General features: G+C 34.3%; 2 protein-coding genes across 2 annotated transcripts; one reads left to right on the forward strand and one right to left on the reverse strand.

Moving 5' to 3' along the window:
- Positions 1–126: 126 nt before the first annotated feature.
- On the reverse strand, positions 127–6,393 carry LOC145601639 (uncharacterized). Its single transcript, XM_081657690.1, has 5 exons — positions 5,896–6,393; positions 4,424–5,808; positions 1,034–1,441; positions 722–948; positions 127–633 (listed from the first exon to the last, which is right to left on the reverse strand). Exons 1-5 carry the CDS (start codon positions 5,979–5,981, stop codon positions 382–384), a joined length of 2,358 nt encoding a protein of 785 aa, XP_081513816.1. The 5' UTR covers positions 5,982–6,393; the 3' UTR covers positions 127–381.
- Positions 6,394–12,772: 6,379 nt separating this feature from the next.
- Positions 12,773–18,732, forward strand: LOC145602080 (TATA box-binding protein-associated factor RNA polymerase I subunit B-like). The gene is made up of 4 exons (XM_081658220.1): positions 12,773–13,414; positions 14,170–14,991; positions 15,136–15,263; positions 16,789–18,732. Exons 1-4 carry the CDS (start codon positions 12,904–12,906, stop codon positions 17,407–17,409), a joined length of 2,082 nt encoding a protein of 693 aa, XP_081514346.1. The 5' UTR covers positions 12,773–12,903; the 3' UTR covers positions 17,410–18,732.
- The last annotated feature ends 2,102 nt before the right edge of the window (positions 18,733–20,834 follow it).

The following is a 20,834-nucleotide window of genomic DNA, read 5'->3' on the forward strand; positions in this document are numbered from 1 at the left end:
CCCTGAAAATGTTTACTATATACATCTAAGAGATGGAGCAGAAGTTGAGAGGAAATGAAAATGTCTACAATGATCAGTGGTTTAAGTTAATTTATTTTTTGCTTAATTTAATTATGCACATGATCATGAACAAAAAAGTAGATCTCTGTTACAACTTACAACAGGCAAGTACAGCAAGATGCATTCAGCACCATTATTTGGATGCTTAATTTCTCTATTATACAAAACTCATGTGCTTATCATAATACATATTTGGTATATGACAAAAGCTAAGTATTATTTTCTATACATTGTTGTAATCCCTATTCTTTGCACTAAGCAAAGCTTTCTTCTAATATATACTACTAGTAATGTACTGTATACTAAAGGGCTAGACCATAATTAGCAAGGAAAGAGCAAAAATGAGTACTCTAAGTAAATCTTCCTACCAATAATATCAATCTTGTTCAATTTCTTATGGCACCATAAGAGTTGATCACTAGTCAATTTCGGCATACTCAACACCCGAGAGACTAACCGGAGTTCTACCTGTGCTACGAGTGTTTCGTGGCTTATTCTCTGATCTTGATGCTTCTTGAACTTCTTTACTAAGCAATTCCCACTTTTTACTAGGTCCTTAAGCCTCTTCTCTTTCTGCAAGTAAGAAAAATTAAAAACCTATGTTAGAAAATTATAACAGCATACACTAGAAAAAAACAGAAGATATGTTTAAGTCATAGACCTTTTGGAGACTTGAACGAATTTCTGTTAGTAAGTCTGCATCAGAAGGATCTTGTAGTACGACTTGATGAACACCGTGAATACCCATCAGATGTATAGCACAGAATTCATCCTTATCACCATGGAGAAAATCCCAAAATACGCGCATTGATGTCCCAATTGCATCCTTCAGCATTTTAACTGTAATTCCGCTGTCACTATTTTTTCTCCAATCACTCTTAGGATCATCTGCAGGGCAAATTTACAGAGTCGCTCAGAATGGAACATATAAACATGTCTACTTGTTATTTCAACATCGAGTTATTAGGACTACCTTTTATAAGGGGGACTTGAAGAAGAGAAGGAAGACTACAACGACTCTTGACATAGTGCTGAACTCGGGGGCCTTGATGAAAGGGCTCATCCTCGGTGAACCTTTGCAAGAGCACTTGAAACTTTTGAAACTCTCCGGCTACTTGGTTGTGCTGACGAAACCCATCAGGGTCATGAGCCTGCAGCTCTTCGGCTTTATGATGCTGCCATTTTAACATCTCCCACGATAAGCACAGCTGACCAACATACACCAATTCTAAGTCCCTTTGCAAATCTCGAATTAACTTCTGAACTGGATCATGCTTTCTTAGCTTGTTAGACCAGAAATTTTGAGCTAGAAGGGACTTTATTGCTGGAACTGAAACCTTTTTGTTCAGGGCCAAATCTTGGTTTTTCAACTGGAGAAGACCTAAAACACCAAGTAGATGTCCATTAGTTTATTAAACATGCTCGCAAAGTCACAATATTGACACGAAATAATTTGAACAATGTCAACATTATCCCAATACCTCTAATTTAAGGTCGGTTTACACTTAATGATACATGACACAACTATTGTGTGCTACTTAATACAAGTAGTAAATTAGAAGCGCAAGCTATTAAGATAAGTCATAATATAATCAGTAACAAATGATATTTAAATCAAATTATGCTTTATGAAGTCATATTAGGGGTGCTACTGTGCAACTTGTACACTTTGGAGCAAAACTCAACGTCATTTTAATTTTGATTCCATCCTTTTAATTAACATGTAACATGCCTCTTAGTGTAGATCAAGGGCTTTGCATGTAATTCCACACTTTGATTGAAAAGATGCTTAAAATACCCACTGATGACTGTTGAGATGTTAAAAGGCTAAACAGAAATGTAAAGCTAGTGCTAAATACAAATTCTATATTAGTTTGAATCAAATTATATTATAAAAATAAGTAAGGTTTCAAAATTTATAAACGTATACACACATGAAGTCATTAATTAGTTTGTTACTAATTAAAAGTCTATTACAATGTCCAACTGTCCATATTAATGTTATTTACTAAGTGATTCTACTAAGATAAACACAAATTTGTAGATCAAGATGTTATAATGTAGCCTAAAGCCTAAAGGTATTGTCACAATATCGACTAACAAGTTTATGTACGCATTCATTCATAAATAATAGTACATGGTACTGTCACCTATTACCGACTTACAATTAATTGGCCATCGATGTCAATTTAAATTTTGATCCTATGCTTTCCGTCCAAAGCTTACTTTAATCGGGACAATAAATCCTATGGTTGTACCAAGTATCAGTACATCACACTATTCAGGCATATGAGGTAAAAAAGAGAGGGAAAAAGTATTTGAAGGCTCACATTAAATCCATGAAAATAGGACTTGTAACAACATCGACATATATACATGGAGGAAAGAGTAGACAAGTGGAAATGCAAAGTCATACAAAAACACTTTGATCAGCAAAGTTTGGTGGGAAAGAAAAAGAAAGAATGATGTAGACCCATTTGTATATGTGATACTTCTCTTAAAAGAAGGTCTAATGAGAAAAAATAAAAAATATACAAGTATATATGAAAAAATATTGTACAAGTATTTGCATGATTGTTTGGTGGGACTAACAAATTTCAGTTCAATTGTCATTAAAGAGATTTAATTAAGGACAATTAAATGGTCAGCCCACCCCTACCCCTTTAATTGGGGTTACACATGATTGATCTTTTGTGGGCCGTTCACTCGTTCATTCATAAACAAAGATTTCTTGTCCACAAAAATGATATGCACAATATTTTCTCCGTTTTTAAATATTTATGCGGTCAATAGTTCAATTCGGAGTATTATTTTAACAGAATTTGTTTGCCAACATACGGAGTATTGAATTACATAGGTAATACGTAGTATTAGAAGAGAATGGTTCCAAACACCCTTAAATTTTCCTAAATTGATACATTGATGATGACTTAGGAATCGAATTTTGTTCCATATAAATTTACGTTAGAATATGAGAAGATAATAGTGAAATGATAAAGGTTTAAGTTCGTTAACAGATTTGTCTTCAAAAAAAAAATCGTTAACGGATTTCAAGTGCTTTTTGGTATTAATCTCTATTAGGCTTTTGAGATAATTGCTTTACTTTTTTTAGATCTTGAACGGATGAGGTTAGCTAATTATAATATACGAAGTATATGTTTTAGACTATTTTACTTGAATTGGTTGGATTCCAATTGGGTTATATCAACTACTTGATTTGAAATACAATTTTCTGTCCAAGTTGTCATGGTTTTTTCAACATCTCAACTTAGTTTCAAGTTCAATTATGTGCCAGATTGAGTTCAGTTATTCAAATCTCTAATCTTAATATATGTGGATGGACCTAATATGTGAAGTAATTGTATAATGCAAAGTAATCTTTTTAGGATTGACTCATGCCCACTGTTTCATAACAAGACATCTTTTACTTATTTTTTTAATGGAATAAACATCATTTATCTACGCTAAAGAGAATGAGAAATTGTTTATTGATGGTGTTTAAGGTAATTATAATTCAAACACCAAGAGTTGACTATTATAATAGAAATGTGAATTTTAGGCAATTTTTACTAGTTCTTTTATAATTTCCAATTTAAAATGCATCTTTGAAGTAACTTTTCATGGGCTATTTAACTTAATTTTATAACTTTTTATGTGATAAATCATTAATTTGGGTCAATTTTCAATCTAATAATCTATATAACAAATAATTCTATTTTAAATTTTTTCTTTATAAGACACACTTTATCACAATGGGAAACTAACTACAAATTTCGTAAAAAATTCTATATTTTGTTATTAAGGAAAAAATTTCTACTTTTATATAACTAATTTGTAAGAATTTTATTTTACAGTTCTAAATATAACTAATTAACAAGACTTATATTAAATAACAAGACTTTTCTTAATAACACGCATTTGTATTGAGAAGTAATTTTCTTCACAAAAAATTAAAAAATTTGAAAAGTATTTTAAAATTTGACATTGTTGAACTTTAGCCTCCAAACCTAACAATTTGAACCAAATAGCATTATTTTTTTTATAAGATACCCGCTTATTTTCTTTACTTAGCAATCCAACAAGTGTATAGTATTACATACTACATAGCATTTTAAAAAGCAACATAGCTAGCCTATCCCTTCCAAATTCCAAGTCTTAATTTTTGTAGATTTCCATTAATCATGATATAAATTCATCATCTTGATAAACATGGAATAACATTGATTAGGTGTAATAGAATCAATTCAAAGATAGTAGCATATGAATCTATACTTTGCAAGAAAGATTTAATAGAATAAGCATCACCTAAGATAAACCAAAGTAAAACATGAAGAAAATGACTAACATGGTAGTAGTAGCTTACCAATTGCATACATTGTTTGCTGGCTCAAAATGTCTAGCTTCCTCATCTTGTCCAAATACCTCCTGTAGAAGGTTTGAATCTCGTCCATCCGATCTTTATGCCCGATTCGTTCATCGATCCTCAATGGCCTCAAATCTTCTTCCACTCTAGGAGACTCAGATTCTTCTAAGATAGTGGGAAGTCCACTGATCTTCAATTGTCTCATTTCCTTTTTTATTTGCCGGATCAATTCCTTTTGCTCCAATAGTACATCTGTTCCCATTTGTTCATCTACCTCAATATTGTCTACACCTTCCAACTCTTTCAAGTCACTTGCCTTTAATCTTTCTTCATGAAATTCGTCGTCTTCAGAATCCGAATACTCATCATCCTTTATCACATGTTGTTCAACATGGTTACTTGAACAATATGATTGAGGGTCTAGTTCAATGTAAGAAGGTTCAACACTTTCTTGCTCAACTAATCCAATATGAACATCATCTAATTCGGAATTTATATGATCAATTGGAGAGCCATCATCTGTCGAACTTGGACTATCGTGATCGTAATCCACTCTGATATCACCTATACCAACTGGAGTTGCAGGGTCTAATGAATCATTAAAACCTTTATCATACAACATAACATCAATTTTTGAATCAAACTTCTCATTTTCACCTAAAAACCCATCATAATTATAAATGGTAGCCCAAAATTCATTACTATCTGCTAAAGAAGAACGAATTTCATCACAAATTTCACTCTTTTCCGCGACTTTATCCTTTTCATCAACAAAACTCTCTTCATTTTCAACAACTTCACCTTGATCAAAACTCAAAACTGCCAATTCATTACAACTATAATCACAAACAGAGTCCTCTGTTTTCCCCTGTATTATTACAGAGCACTCTGTTTTCCCCTGTTTCACAACCTCCTCTTCCTCTTCCTCTTCTTCACTCAACTCAACACAATCATTTTGCTCCAATGAACAAAAATCAACAACCCCCACAACATCATGGCTTATCAAATCATCATCCGAACTAATCGAAACTCCACGAAAATCGACATCGATTGAACTATCATCTTTTTCTAGTGATTCTAGCCTTAGGGGAGTAGAATGAGGCTCATCATGGGATATCACAAACATATGTTGGACAGTAAAGTTCATAGTTTGAGGCTCTTCTATAAATGCACAAACACTATTCCCAGTTATAAACTGATACTTGCTTGTATTAGTATTGCACACATTTTCTACCTTAGACTCCAACTTAGGAATCTCATTTTCCTCATTAACTTCCTCAAAATCCATTTTCTCGCAATTTTCTAAAATACCCATATCAGATTTTGCATCAAATTCATCCGAAATTAATCCATTTTCCCTTTCCACAGATTTCTGATCAAAACACCTGCAATTATAATATTTAAAAGAAAGAAAATTAAATACAAATTCTTCTTCAAATTGAACAAATTTCATCAAATAATGACAAACTTACCTCCAAAAAAATCGGAAAATGAAGCGAAAAACATGAACAATTAAACTCCAGAGAAAACCCCAGCTAGAATTGCCGACAGACAGCATGTTTTTTTTGAGGACAAATTAGGTAGAAAAAGACTGGGTTTTGGCGTTTAAACCCATGAAAATTCCCATAATTTTAAAAAAAGCAAAGAAATTTCTCCATTATAAGCAAAGAGAAAGTTGAAAGGTAGTGACTTAAGGACATTGGAAATTTGGTGTTTAGTAGAATCTGATTGATTAGTGATAAGTGGTAATTAACCGAAGTTTGAGCAGAAAATGTAGGAAAATTTGGACATTTACTTAATATGCCGAGATTGTTGGAGGAGAAATTAATTAATTTTCCAAAGGAAGATGAAAATGAAAGGTTTTTGTATCCAAACAAGTGTGAGAAATAAATAGGGAAATGTTAGTGATTTTCTGACCCAAACAAGACGGAAGAGATTTTTTATGCCATCATTGGAGGACCTTTCTTTATATTTTGATTTATTGTTTGGGCATGTAAATTTCCCGCTACGGACACGTTATAAGCTTTTTTATATTTTTCGATGGGGTCGGGTGGACATTGGTTGTATCGTATATTTTGTATGCTACGAACTTAGAGTCTTTTCACATTGAACTGAGCTGAAGTGAACTAACTGAAGTTGAATTGAATTGAACTGATTGGAGTTGAGCTAAACTGAACTGAACTGAATAAAGCTAAAATGAATATTTTATGAGAGAAGGAAATTAGGAGTTGAACTGAACTGAACTGATTGAAGCTGAACTGAACTGAATTGGAATTAAGCTGAAGTGAATAGGCCCTTAAAACTAATTTATTTTTAGTTTACCAAAAATAAAATTTTCGATGTTTTTCCTATAAAATTAATTAATTTTGACATACCAAAAATTGATTTTGACACACTTATTGCAAGATGTCCTAAGCATACATTTTTTAATGTTTTTCTTATAAAAAGGTGCAACAAAATCAACCAAAGGTCATATGTTTAGAGCCACAAGGACGGGGGTGAGAATCGATCCCGGGATCTCCTGGAACCGGGATAGAGCTCTAACCACTTGAGCTATCCTTCACTCTCAAAGGTCATACAAGTATTAGACTAGGTCTGAAAGGTTTTGGCCATACTTTACTCATCTAGTAGTTGTCAATTTTCATTTACTTATTTTAAAAATCCAAATTATTGATATGTTTATTTATAAATTATGGTAATGTAAAAGTTGGTAAATTCTCCATACATGAACCAATAATATTTTACTTGATATAGTGGTGTTTTTCTTTCTTATATATTAGTCTAATAAAAAGTCCATGTTTAGGTAACAAAAAAAATACTTCATAAATCACATATTAGAAAATTTTGAAATATTTAAAGTAAATTTAAAAAATGCAAATAATAGCGCTTTATTTTAGGTGACAAAAAGCCTTCACCACACTAACTAATACGGAGTATAGTGTATTTCATTCTAAATTCACTTTTTACAAATTGGAGTTAGGCCATGTTCTCTTACGTTGAAATTCAGTTCAGTTCAGCTCCTAATTTCCTTCTCTTATAAAATATTCATTTCAGTTCAGTCAATGAGATAGACCCTTAATGTAGGTGCCATGGAACATGCAATATCAATGTAGTAGTGTAATTTCTTTATGATCACTACATAATATAATTGTTAAATAATTAATATGTATTTTTCAAAATATAATACTTGTATTATTTTTTTTCATATATAAATTTTTAAATAGATATTAAAAGATTATAAAAGGATGAAGTACAAGGATGCAAGTATACGGAGTACAATATTAATGTATATTCCATACATGCATGCATAGTTCCATACACATTTTTGGCTTTTTTAAAACGTTAAAAGGTAGTAATATTGTGCATGGTGAGAAGGAAGTGTGTTTGGGGGTAGTGGTGGGAAAATGCCTTCTAAAGTATTGGAAAGGAGGGTCCAACCGAGTCGGTGGAGTTTAAACTGGGCTAAGCTTAAATACAACGTTTTTATTATTATCGGAAGTAGACCTCACTTTTTTGACTTATTACACTAATTTAATGACGCAATGTTGGTTGATTAACACTTTAATTAGGTCTTATGTTTTGTAGCAACTTTATAAATATTACTACGTAGGTTGTATGTCGTTTAATCAACTATTCTTTTTTAGTATTTTGGAATTCAGAAGTACACATAATTTGCATTCCATCGTTGATGACTTATTTGGTAATTAGTACTCTGTTAAGTATTAGGAGAGTAACTTATTATCATCAAGGGCTCTACGCCTCTAATACTAGTACTCCACTCCATACTTGTTAGGAATTTATTCTATCTAGCAATTAATAACGAATTAAGAGCTTTTTTAATTTGTTTTTAACAAAATAACAAAACTAATTGCAAAAGTCAACTCTAACACATTTTAATCTTCATCTACCACCATATCTTACTCGGTAGTACTTTATTAGATACGTACGAAAGAAAAACCTCAAACTTTACATACAGAGTAATCAATTAAGTAAATGATCAAATCAACTAGTTTAGTTGTTCAATTAAAGTATTGGAGAGTGGTACTCAAGACTTGAGATTAAATCTCATCTAAATCATTACATATCCGATAGTGTCTCTACACAAAAAATATACAGAGTAATTAATCAAGCTTTAGAATGATTTGATCGATAAAATACCCTAAGATTCCCAAATGAAAATATCTTAAACTGTGATATGCAAACCAGTTAATGTTGTAGCAATCCGCGGTTGTCCAAACGTTTATAAAGATTTTTAGCCTGCATTAATTGAGTTACATATATGATGCAAGAATTGGAAGATGCATGAACATCATCATCTCTAGATTTTGTTTTAAATGATTGAAAATACAAGTATGAATGTATATATGTTACACGAATCATTCATTTGACACTATCGGAGTAATTTCCTCCTACTAATTTCTTTAGTTATTCCAAACAAGATGTTGGCACTCTTGTCAAGCTAAGGGAATCAAGGAAGGTGTGCAATCAGTATCATCGAACTTACAAGGAAATTAATAATTCAACAAAAGTCACTTACTAATATTAAGTTATTAGCAACAGAGATTTGTTTTATAAAACATTTAATGACAATTAAACACAATCCAATCAAATAATATTTGTTTTTAAAACTGTCCCGTCTATGAGACCATATTGCAAGCATCATGTGATTTTGTGAATATATCATTATATGTTTTTGTTTTGTGAAGCTGAGCTTCTTGCTTCTTACCGATCAAGAGCCCCATGTATAAAAATGGTGTTTTGATTAGATCACTTTAAATTAAAAATAAAGATTTGGTATAAACAGTCAAGAAAACGCTAAAATTATTCAGAGGCAGTCCATTAAAGCCTGTTCTCATTGACTGAACTCAGGTGAACTGAACTAAACTGAAATGAATATTTAATAAGAGAAGGAAATTAGGAGCTGAACTGAACTGAATTTCAATGTATGAGAACAGACCCTTAATCTCCTAGATAAACATTTTGTTTTAATCTCAATGGCAAACTTGTGATTATAGGTACTTGCTTTTGTGTCAACTCACTAAATATGAATTAAAATCTAAAAGATAAAAGAAAAATTAAAAATTGGTACTATTGCTGCTCTGTGAGAGCCGTTAACTTTAACTCCCTTTTAATTAGGTAGGAAAAGTGAAAAAGTGGGCCCCAGTAATGTCTTAATTGGACGAAAAACGTTACTGGGTAGTGCCGCCCAAAGTTTCATACCTTATGGGTAGTTAGTTCTAAACATATAAAAAAAACGGGTAGTTGTTCACAAATGATTCTATCTTTAGTGTAGTTCTAGACTAAATTTCCTAAAAAAAGTTAATTGGCCACTAGATATATTACCTCCGCTTTATATTACTCGCAACAATTTCCTAAAACGGTCGCTTCACATTACTCGCAACAAAATAATTTCTTTCCTTTTGTAGTAATTTTTTTATTTTAAAAAATTACCCTTACTTTTTTGGAAAATTTGTTAGAAAAAACCTTTTAAATGCCTCATTTTGCAAAAAAAAAAAACCTTTTAAACGATTCTTTGCTAAAAAAAAAACCACGACGATCATTTTTTTTGTTAAATGAAACATCACCCCTCTTTTCCGGCGTTGACTCTAAAATTCAGGCGTGGACTCCAAATTTTCCCTACTTACAGCCATTTTTAGGCGTTTTTTCCTCTATAATATCCCCAAATCAGTGCAACGAAAAATTAGGGTAAATCATTCCAACGAAAAAATAGTGCAAATCTCCCCCAAATCATATCAATTGTTAGGTAAATTAGGGTTCTTCAACAATTTGTTCAGCAATTGTAGTGCTTAATTCACCATTGTAGCACTTACTCTAGTTCTCCTTTGTCTTCTCTAATTCACTCTACTATTAAACCTGACAAACACTCCAACACAAACAAAATTGCAGAAATTCAACAAATAAATTAGGGCAACAATTGAACAATTCTAGTGAAAAAATTCAACAATCCAAGCAAGTTTTTGTGTTATATTTAAGCACCACCACCCAACAACAAGAACGTGAGCTTTTCAATTGTCTAAAAAAGCCCCAATTTTTTTTTACGATTTCGAGTCAAGAATAGATGAATTTACACTTACCTCAAGTTGTGGTTGAAGTATTAATGGCGCAGTAGAGGATAGAGAGAAAGAAACCCAATTTGATGTATGGTGTTGCAGAGCATTCATTGAAGAAAGGAGAAAGAGAATGCAGGGGAAAGACTTAGGGCCTGTTCACATTTACTTAATTTCAGTTCAGTTCAGCTCCAATCAGTTTAGTTTAGTTCAGTTCAGTTCCAATCAGTTCAGTTCAGTTCAGCTCTTAATTTCCCTCTCACATAAAATATTCATTTCAGCTCAATTCAGTTCAGTTCAGTTCAATTCCAATCAGTTCAGTTCAGTTCAATTCAGCTCCAATTAGTTCAGTTCAGTTCAGCTCAATTCAGTAAATATGAACAGGCCCTTAAGAGGGAAAACAAAGAGGTAGTGCAAATATAATTACAATTGGGTGTAAGTAGTGAAAATTTGGAGTCAACGCCTGAAATTTGGAGTCAATGCCAGAAAAGAAGGATGAGGTTTCATTAAACAAAAAAAGTGATCGTGGTGGTTTTTTTTAGCAAAGAATCGTTTAAAAGGTTTTTTCTTGCAAAATGAGACATTTAAAAGGTTTTTTTTTTTTGACAAATTTCCCTGTTTTTTTTAAAACAACCTAATTAAAAAAACTGATTTTATCTTATTAACTTAAATTCTAACATTAATTAACTTATCTATTTTCACCAAAATCAATCCCCTTCCATCTAAATTCATCTATCATCCCAGCCACTTGCCTTCATCATCCTTCATCTTCTTCTTCATCCCCATTATTTTTCACTCTTCCTTCATCATCAAATTTCTTCATCTTCTTCCTCATTCCCATTATTCCCCATTCTCAAGGTTTTTCCAGATTTGAGGGTTTCGTGGGTTCGCGGGATCGGTGGGTTCGTTGGGTTAGTGGGTCCACTAGCTTGGTGTTTTTGTGGGATCGGTGGGCTCGCTGGCTGGTGGTGGTGGTTGTGAGTGGTTTCGCTGGGTTCAAGGGTTCATGGGTTCGTGGTTTTGTGGGTTGGAGGTTGTTGTGAGTTGTTTTCGCTGGGTTGGTGGGTTCAAGGGTGAGTGGTTTCGCTGGGATCGACGGGTTCTCTGGGTTGGTTGTGGTGGTGGTGGGTTCAAGGGTTTTCGTGGTTTTGTGGTTGGTGGGTTTTGTCGGTTCTAATTCCAAATGTGTGGTTTTCGTGGGATTGGTGGTGGTGTTGGTGATCGTGGTTTTCGTGGATTTGCTGGGTTGGTGGTGGTGGGTTAATTATTTTAATATTGTTAAATTTGTTTTTTTTGGGTTGATGAATTAATACTTAAGTATATGCCCTTATTTTTCAATAACTACACTTAAAGATCTTTTTAGGAGTCCACGCGCAACATGTTTGTTGCGCGTAATTTGAAGCAGAGGTAGTTAATGTTTTGTACTTCAAATAGTTTTTTTTTTTCTTTTTAAAAAATGGTAAGATACAAGGGTTCCCCCTCATATCATAGGAGGGGGATGAGAAATCAAACCCCCATCACACTGGGGGAGATGGAAGGCTAACCGGGCTTCCACTCCTCATTCTCTAAGTAGATCCTCTCTGGCTCTTCTCTATTTTAATGAATCATGATGTCCTCTATTCTCATTCAAGGCTTTAAGCTATTTATATGGCTAATTAACGTATCATCATTCTCATCTTTAATTTATTTTCTGCAATTTTTATATGTGATTAGCTATACGGCGTAGACAACCATTATAGAAATTATTTCGTTAGTGTTATAGGGGCTACTCGGTCAATGTTATAGGGGAAATTCATCAGTGTTCTATGGTTTACTCGTTCAATATTACATAGGTTATTCAGTCATTATTATAGGGCTTATTTAGTTCTTTTTATGTGGTCATATGATATGACCAATCGCACATAAAATACGTTGAAAGTAAAAAAAGAAAATGATTATTTAATATAAGATCTATTTTAAACGTCTAAAACGAAATAACACATGATTTAAAAATATTTGTAAACATTTTGAAAGTAAAAATTAAACTTCACAAAGTTTATACGGAGTAACTTTTTTTTTTTGATGGGTACAAAGTTTATAACTTTAAATTCATAATTTTAAACTACTCCTAGCAAATAAGACTGCATGCTAAAGGGTTTTGGACTAGATTGAACCGAATACCTTTCTATAAATTTCTTGGCTAGAAGACCAAACCAATTTATTCGACCCGGTCCAAATTACACCTTTCTATAAACCCCAAACCCCAGCTTAAAAACTCAAACCAGGCCAAATTATTCAGAAGTTCATTCGTCTGTTGAATTCTCTCAAACTACCAACAGTCAACAGAGATCCTTTCTCCAACCTTAGCAATCCTTTCTCAAATTTGCAGAATTTGCATGGTTTTAGAGTAATTTATCTAATTCATCACCAACAATGGCGGAAACCGACCCAAGCAAATTGGTATGCAGCACTTGCGATTACCTCGGCCTTTTCATGGACGACGATGGCCGCTTCTACTGCACCAACTGCAACTCTCAAGCCGCCGACATCATCGACAACGCCAACGCCGACGAAGATTTCATCGATAAACGCACCCATGGCGGCGGCGCCACCTACAACGCCGCCCACAGACGCGCTGCCCCTGTTCCTGCCCCCGACACTGAACCCCACGAAACCCATCTGGGTCCCACTCAACCTGCTGATTTTGGGAAGACCCGTAAAAGGGGTGTTTTCACTGAAGAAGATTACTACAATGCTATTCGTAAGAGATATGTTTTGGGTCTTCAGTTGATGGTCCAGTTTCAGTGTGAATCTCTTGTGCAGAATTTTGGTGTTACTCCTTTGATTTGTGGGATTGCTGCTTCTGTTTGGTTGCGTTTTGTTGCTTCTACTCGGGTTTTTGATGATGATTGGGCTGATAAAACTATCATGGATTCTGAAACTGGTATAATAAATTTGTTATTATTTGTGAATTTTTGATGTTTTTGTTTTGTTGATGATTATTTGGGTATGGTTGCAATTGATTATTTAGTGAATTTCTTATACTATTGACTTGTGTTGAATGTAGTTAAGTGATTGATAAATCGGGTATGGTTGCATTGGTTATTATGAGAAGTTAATTGGGTATTGTTGCAATTTGTTATCTTGAGAATTTCATGTGCTACTGAGCGCCAAATATAGTGTAGTGATTGATTTATGGGTATGGCTGCATTGATTTATCTTGAGAATGTCTTATACTATTGACTTGTGCTGAATCTAATGTAGTGATTGATTTATTGGGTATGGTTGCAATTTGTTATCTTGAGAATTTTATGTGCTACTGGCTCGTGCAAATATAGTGTAGCAATCGATTTATTGGTATGACTGCATTGGTTATCTTGAGAATGTCTTAGAATATTGACTTGTGCTGAAGGTAGTGTAGTGATTGATTTTTTGGGTGTGGATGCATAAGTTAAATTGAGTATGGTTGCATAAGTGTCGATTAGTGCTGCTTGAGTAAATAGAGTTTTGGTTTTGCGGTTTGAATGTAGAGTAATTTGATATGCTAGCCTGCTAGGTGGTATATCATGTATTATTAAGCTTAACTTGAGACCAGTCTGTTTGAAGATTTTGTTTTCTCAAACACTTCAACATTTGTCCATATATTAGTTAGTCATTTGGCCTGCGTATTCAAGCAGAGGGCCTTGTTTTTGTTTTCAGGTGAAAAGAGATTACAAGTCGGAAGCCATTGTGTAAAGGAGCCTCGAAATATGCTTAATGAACGCATGGTAATCATATGGATTAAATCTTTAAAAAAAACGATACCCTTATCACGCTCCTTGGCTGTTTCGTATTTGGCCTGTCATATTGCTAAAGAACCGGTTCTTCCAACCGACATTATTAAATGGTCTATTGAAGGGAAGCTTCCTTATTTTGGTGCTTTTCCTAAGATTGCTGAATCCATCATACAGATTGAGAAATACCATCAACATGCTTCGGTTGTATGTCCATTAAAAGCAAGTTCTATGTTTAAGCCTAAACAACTTCCTTTACAGAAGTTGGAGTCAATGGCAGCATCTATAGCTCAATCTGTAGGCCTGAATTTGCCCCCGGTCAACTTTTACCGAATAGCTTACCGTTATCTAAAGCAGTTGTCTCTTCCTGTGGAAAAAATTCTTCCATATGCCTGCCGCATACAAGAGTGGTCCATGCCTCCTGATTTGTGGTTGTCTGCAAGTGAGGAAAAGCTTCCGTCTCGTGTTTGTGTGATGTCAATACTGATTGTCACAATTAGGATTCTATATAATCTCAATGGTTTTGGCAAGTGGGAATCTACTCTGTCTCCTCCAATTGTCTCTTCAAAGGATGGTCAGGCAGCAAGTTTTGACAAGTCCAATGCAAAGAAGGGGGCTGAAGAAGCATCTACAAATTTGGGTGGAGAACCTGAGACAAATTTGTCGTCTGTTCATAAATTTGAATCTGATAGCACTGAGCTTTTGCGCAACCTTGAAAAGAAATACGATGATTTGAGTGATAAATTTGGTAATGTTGGAGCACTTTTTTCAAATGAAAAAATATTCACTGCCCTAGCTATCTACTTCCAAATATATATGTATGTTTTGTTGTGTTGTGTTGTTTGCTTTGTTTCTTTCTCATTGCCCTTTTATTATTCTCTCGATTTGGCAGAATATTCCAAAGATTTACCTACCTATCTTCAGTATTGCAAGGATGTCGTATTCGCTGGTGTTGAGCCATTATACAAGGATCCTACATTTATAGAAGAACTTTGGGATTTTTATGAGAAAAATCGAGAGGTACATTGATAAATTTTTCTGATAAGCCATAGCCTTTCTTAATCAAAATATATATCTGCATTGGCTATTATTTTCGATTTACTGATTTTTATTATTTAGATAGATAATGCTAACCTGATTGATGCCTTCATGAAGTGGTTGGTGCTATGGCTTGAATACTTTGTTACTCTAACACTCCAATGTCGTGCCAAATCCTTCTTTTTCATTTAACATACATCTAATATATGGATGCTTGGGTGGGATCTTTGAAACACAATAGGGAAACATGCAATGATTTCTGCATTTGTGTTGGATACTTCTAAGAACTCAATTCTTTGGAAAAGTCTGAACAACATCAATTTAGCGGTTAATTCTCCTAGAGCTTAGTTTTTACAAAGAGGAACAATTAACATGGAAGCACTGACTTCTTCACAGCAACATAGTGTATTTGGTGAAGTGCAAGACTCAGTGCACCAAAACAAGCTACCTGATCTAAATTCATCACTTCAGTCCTTTTTTGTCCTTCTTTATTAAATTCAATTAATAATAGCTCAATTACTTCAATAGAATAAATGTGAATATTTCATTATAATACTCCCTGCAACTCTTTTTTTTTTTAAAAAAAATAATTTGCTGAAGGGTTTGGTACATATATTCAAGCTTTAATATGGGTGAGGTATCCTATCAAATTAAAAGGCAGGGTAAAACATGTGATTGTTTTAATATTTATAAATGGAAATTGGTCAGTGGAGCATATGGCATACTTTGAAAGAGAGATAAATATGAGTTAATGTTTGTGCCCTTAAGGGTATTTTGGGGAATTAAATAGGTGATTTTTCCCCAAAAAAGAAATGTGAAACAATTTAGGACACCCTTATTAAGTAACAACCTCAACAACAATAATAGGGCCTTATGCCCTTAGTCCCAAAATGATTTTGGGTCAGCTAACATGAATCTCGTCATAAGGAACCGTCCAAAAAAATGAAATACATCCAGAATATTGATTAAATGAAAGTGGGCTGAAAAAAAGAAATGGTTGTGTAAAGTAAGAACAAAAAAAGGGTATGCAAATTAATATAAGAGTTTTAATGGAGTTCTAAGTAAGTGTGAATAAATTTAGGGATGGAAGTGAGAGTAGCTATTATTTTACTAGTCAAAACAAACATGGTTTTAATGATTTATAAGTATTCTTGCAGTTCTTGCAGAACGTGGTGCCTCAAGTCTAATGTGTGTGCCACAATGTTATGCTTTGGGCTTCGATTTGTTTGCCTATGCTTAAACATATATGGGAACAATTTGTAAGGTGGTCCAGATTTTTCAGTAGTTTAGAATTTGCTGTGAATTTGTTTTTGCCAACTGGTAAGTGGTAACTAGCATTAGTAACTGGTAGATGGTAGAATTTTAGTTTCTTTATTGAATTAAGTCACCTCTATTGTGATGAAAATACTCATAATATATTGTACATCTTCCTTTTTTTTTTTTTTTTTTTTTTAATAATTTTTTTTAAAGAATTGTATTTTTTTACTAACAAGGAAGTTCTCTTCAGGACGTTGAAACATCTGGGGAGTTTGAATCTGGATCAAATCAGAAGAGGTCAAGGGACAATGATAAATTTTTCAGTACCAAATCAAAGGACAGCAAGAAGCATAGAGATAAAGAAATTTTCAGCTCTCCAGCAGCTGATAGTGGGTATCAGTCTAACTATAACAGCCGTAGCTGGGATCCAAGTGCTGATAATACTCAGCAAAGTTCACAAACATGTCAATTTCCAGCAACTATGGATAGAGATGAGGCTTCATCTCAAAATTTGGAAGATATAGCTCTTAAATATCTGAAAATAGATATGGAAGAACACCGTTTCTGTTACATACCACCAAGGGTGGAAGTCAAGAGACTTGACCACCTGCACTATTCAAGGAAGAGGGGTGATGGTTCTTTAGGTTGCGTTGCCCATGCTGATTACTATATCCTACTTAGATCTTGTGCAAAAGTGGTCCAGGTTGACATTCGTGTTATGCATATTGGTATGCTCAGTCTAGAAAGAAGATTGGGATGGATTGAAAAGTGGATTGATCATAGTTTAGTGGAAAAATGTTCTGGTGGCCCTGTTGAAACTGTGGATGATTCAGAAGATGAATCTATTAATTTATCTAATATTATTATATAATTTTTGGTCTGCCCAGCCATTTTGTGTGTGTGGTAGAGAGGTACTTTCTTTCTTTGTTGATGGGAAAAATTGCTGGTCTTTGGGGATCATCAGCTAATGGAGTCGTCAGGCAGTCATTAGTGAGAGGTAGAGACAATTTTCCAGTGTTTGCTGACAAGAATGAATATCTAGAAAAGAATTTTCAGTGTGCGCAATCAAGTGAGATATCCCTGCTGTCTTTTACTATCCTAGTGTTGAAAAGGTGTGGTGTGAGGGTGGTTTTGTGCAGGTCAAGCTCGAAGAGAAACAGCTTTCAGCTGCAGATTGGTCAGGCTGCAAAATTTTCCACAGCTGCTACAGTTGTGTTGCGTGTTGGGGGGATAATTATCCGAGAACTGCGTGAGTGCACATTGAGATGGTCTTTTGTTATGTACAACAGGCAGCAGAAGTGTGCAGCTTTGCTACAGTTGTGTAGGGTTTTGGGTGGATGATTAATTGATTATCACGAACTGCACGAGGACATTGTGAGACAGTCTTTTGCTATGGTTCGTCTGGCTGTAAGCTATCTTGCAGCATACCAACATTACCAAGAGGCAGTAATCATAAATGGTTCTGGTTCAGCATGGTGCAGACTGGGGCAGTGACTCTTGGTAGCCCCTTTCAGTGTGTCAATCAAGGATAAACACTTATGGTGTGTTCTAGGCCGTTGGGTTTGTGAATAAAGGTTTTCCGTAATCAAGGAAGCTTGCTAGCTAGTGAAAGAGCAGTGAGAAGTCTTTGATTTTTGAGGTATGAGTCATGGACTTGGGACTCTTGTATTCGCAAGACATAGTGACAATGCTGCAAGGCTTGCAACAAAAATTTCTGGTATACAATTCTATTCAACTCATTAATATGCTCAAGGTGGTTAATTGGTGAATTGTGTGTGTTTTTTCCGGGGTGGGGGGGGGGGGGGGTGGGGGTGGTGTGGGTGGAAGATATTATTTGTTTTGTTCCTTGCTTTGTTATATTCATTGCGAGTAAACCAAATGATTCAATTTCTATCTCATAGGCAGCCCTTACCCTTCATGTGTTTAGGTGGTTAGCGGTTTGACATTGATTATGGATGTATTTGCTTCTGTTGTTGTTTCTTTATCTATATGTTACTATAAAGTGGAGTATGGCAACACTACTCTAACAAATTTTAATGAGTAATGGCCCTCAATTTTTTTTTTTTTTTAATGAGTAATGTACAATAGATTTCTCTATGGTCATGCCTCATGCTTGGGTTTGATCTTTGTTTCCATAAAAAGAAAGCCTGCTTTGTTATCAATATTGCCTCTTCTCCAAGTAATAACCCTACCTCGTGTGTATATATATATATATATATATATATATATATATATATATATATATATATATATACACTGATACACACACATACACGCACACGAGGTATTTTTTTACAAATGGTTATTTCTTTTGCCGATACTTATCTACCTTCTTCATGATCCTGGTGGCAGTATGTTGTTTTCTTCTGTTAATGATGTTGCTGACTTGAGGTTCCTTTTGTTTGTTTTCTTTTTTTCCCTTTTCATCTCTTTCTTTGTTTTTGTTCTTGGGGATTAGGAAAAAATCAGCGACAGAGTCACTTCAATCTTCCTCCTTACATAGAGGAGGGAACACTGTTGCCTGAGTATCAATCGAATAATCCAAACAGAATAACAATAAGGCACAAGAGTAATTCCTTTGCTTTTCACTTTAACCTCATTGGACATAGACACAGGGAACTAAAAAATTAAAGGACTAAAAAGATGTCTAGACTTTATAGTACATCTTCCTAGAAGAATTAGTATTTGGCATTTCTTCTTTGATAATTTATAGCTTATAACCCTCATATAGGTTTTATTAGGCGTGTTCACTACTGTTTAATTTCTTCCGTCTTGTATGCAAATTTGTGTAGCCTGTATATCTAATAATGCTCTTCACATCAATGCAAATTTAAACAGTTGCTGATGCATTTGATATTGGTTCCATAGTGTCTTAGCTGTGTATGGGTAAGTGACTCGGTTCAGGTGCTAAGTTATTGCTTTGTCGTTCCTTGATTAAATTTTTCTTTCTTTTTCAATTTATTTTTACTATGTTTTTCTATTATGTTAAATGGCATTCATATTTCCAGTAGTTCTAAGTGCAAGTTCATTCTGATTCCAAGTTGCATATACTCATCCTGATTCAATCAAAGCCAACCAAAAATTTTGTGATGAGGATTTGCCTTTTACCTTTTCTTTCCATTCTTCTTTTCCTTCTTCTACTTCTTACTTCCTTGAGTTTCCTTTCGATCCTTCTTCTTCTTTCTTTTGGCATCTCCCTCTTCACTTACGTGCAATAATTTTGTTGCACGTTCTTATCCCGTCATTTGCCTATTTACACCCTCATGAAATGTGTAGTAGTGCATTTGACAAGCTCTTGCGTGCGTTGAATTATTATTTACTAGTTTGGTCATGCTTGGACGTTAAGCAAGCCTTTGCGGGAAGTAACCCGTGTTTTATTGCTTTCATTTTCTTTTCTTTTTAGATTAGATTTTCTCTCATGGACGTGTTTGTGTTCCTTGCTAGGTACACAACTTGATATACTCTTGCGCATTGGTGATGATCAAGAATCAAGGAAATGTGCCTCAACTTACCTATCATGTGGAATTCAAGCCTTATTTGTAGAGATTGTGGCTCACATGAGGTTATTTCGGGTTTTTTTTTGTGTGATTTTGCATTTATCCCATATCCGGTAATATCCTTCTTTTCCCTTCTCTCTTACTTATTGTGACTTGAAGATCATGTGTTGGTAATGTTGGATTAATTTTTCCTTGTTTTCCCCTCCTTGGTTTCATCATTTATGATTTGAGAGCTTGGTTTCATTCAAGCTTGGGGGAGGGTATTCTATCATGTTTGGTGGGATGTTGATTCATAAATGTCATGCACTTGAGTATATGCATTTCCATGTTTTTCATGCTTTTGGAAAATCCAAAAATATTTTTGTTTACTTCAAGGCAAGTTTAGCAAAATTGTGTTTTGTTTGTTCTTAATTGGACATTATATCTTCTGGATTTGTTTACTCTTGAATGCCTTTCTTCCTAAGTGGTTAATGTGTGCACGGTTTGAGAGTGTCATTGGTTGACTCTAGGATATTACATGCTAAGGTAGCCGGGTTAAGAACTTTTAGGAATCCATGAAGCCCTAGTTCACGTGGTATGTGGTAAGATGGTGTTGCTCTCTATAGTGGATTTGGCACCCTTAATTGGTATTTGCTTAGTTATAATCCCGTGTGAGGTAACATTGTTCTAGCCTTCATCACTTTGTTGTGTGGCGCATTTGGCTCCTTAGCTATGCATATCTTGATCCTTGTTTTGACTTTTAGCTCCCAAGATCGTGACCAAAGCACTCTAGGGGAGGAAAAGGGCACCCTTTCTCTTT

Source organism: Chenopodium album, chromosome 21 (genome assembly GCF_948465745.1).
Source record: "Chenopodium album chromosome 21, dcCheAlbu1.1, whole genome shotgun sequence".
NCBI classification, from domain to species: Eukaryota; Viridiplantae; Streptophyta; class Magnoliopsida; order Caryophyllales; family Amaranthaceae; genus Chenopodium; species Chenopodium album.

Bases quoted from the DNA above. Each gene is read 5' to 3' on its own strand.
- LOC145602080 (XM_081658220.1), top strand. From the start codon at position 12,904: ATGGCGGAAACCGACCCAAGCAAATTGGTATGCAGCACTTGCGATTAC. The intron at 14,992-15,135 runs GTAATGTTGGAG...TCGATTTGGCAG, and splicing joins TGATTTGAGTGATAAATTTG to AATATTCCAAAGATTTACCT. The intron at 15,264-16,788 runs GTACATTGATAA...AGTTCTCTTCAG, and splicing joins TTTATGAGAAAAATCGAGAG to GACGTTGAAACATCTGGGGA.
- LOC145601639 (XM_081657690.1), bottom strand. From the start codon at position 5,981: ATGCTGTCTGTCGGCAATTCTAGCTGGGGTTTTCTCTGGAGTTTAATT. The intron at 5,809-5,895 runs GTAAGTTTGTCA...TTATAATTGCAG, and splicing joins ATTTTCCGATTTTTTTGGAG to GTGTTTTGATCAGAAATCTG. The intron at 1,442-4,423 runs GTAAGCTACTAC...TTGGTGTTTTAG, and splicing joins GCAAACAATGTATGCAATTG to GTCTTCTCCAGTTGAAAAAC.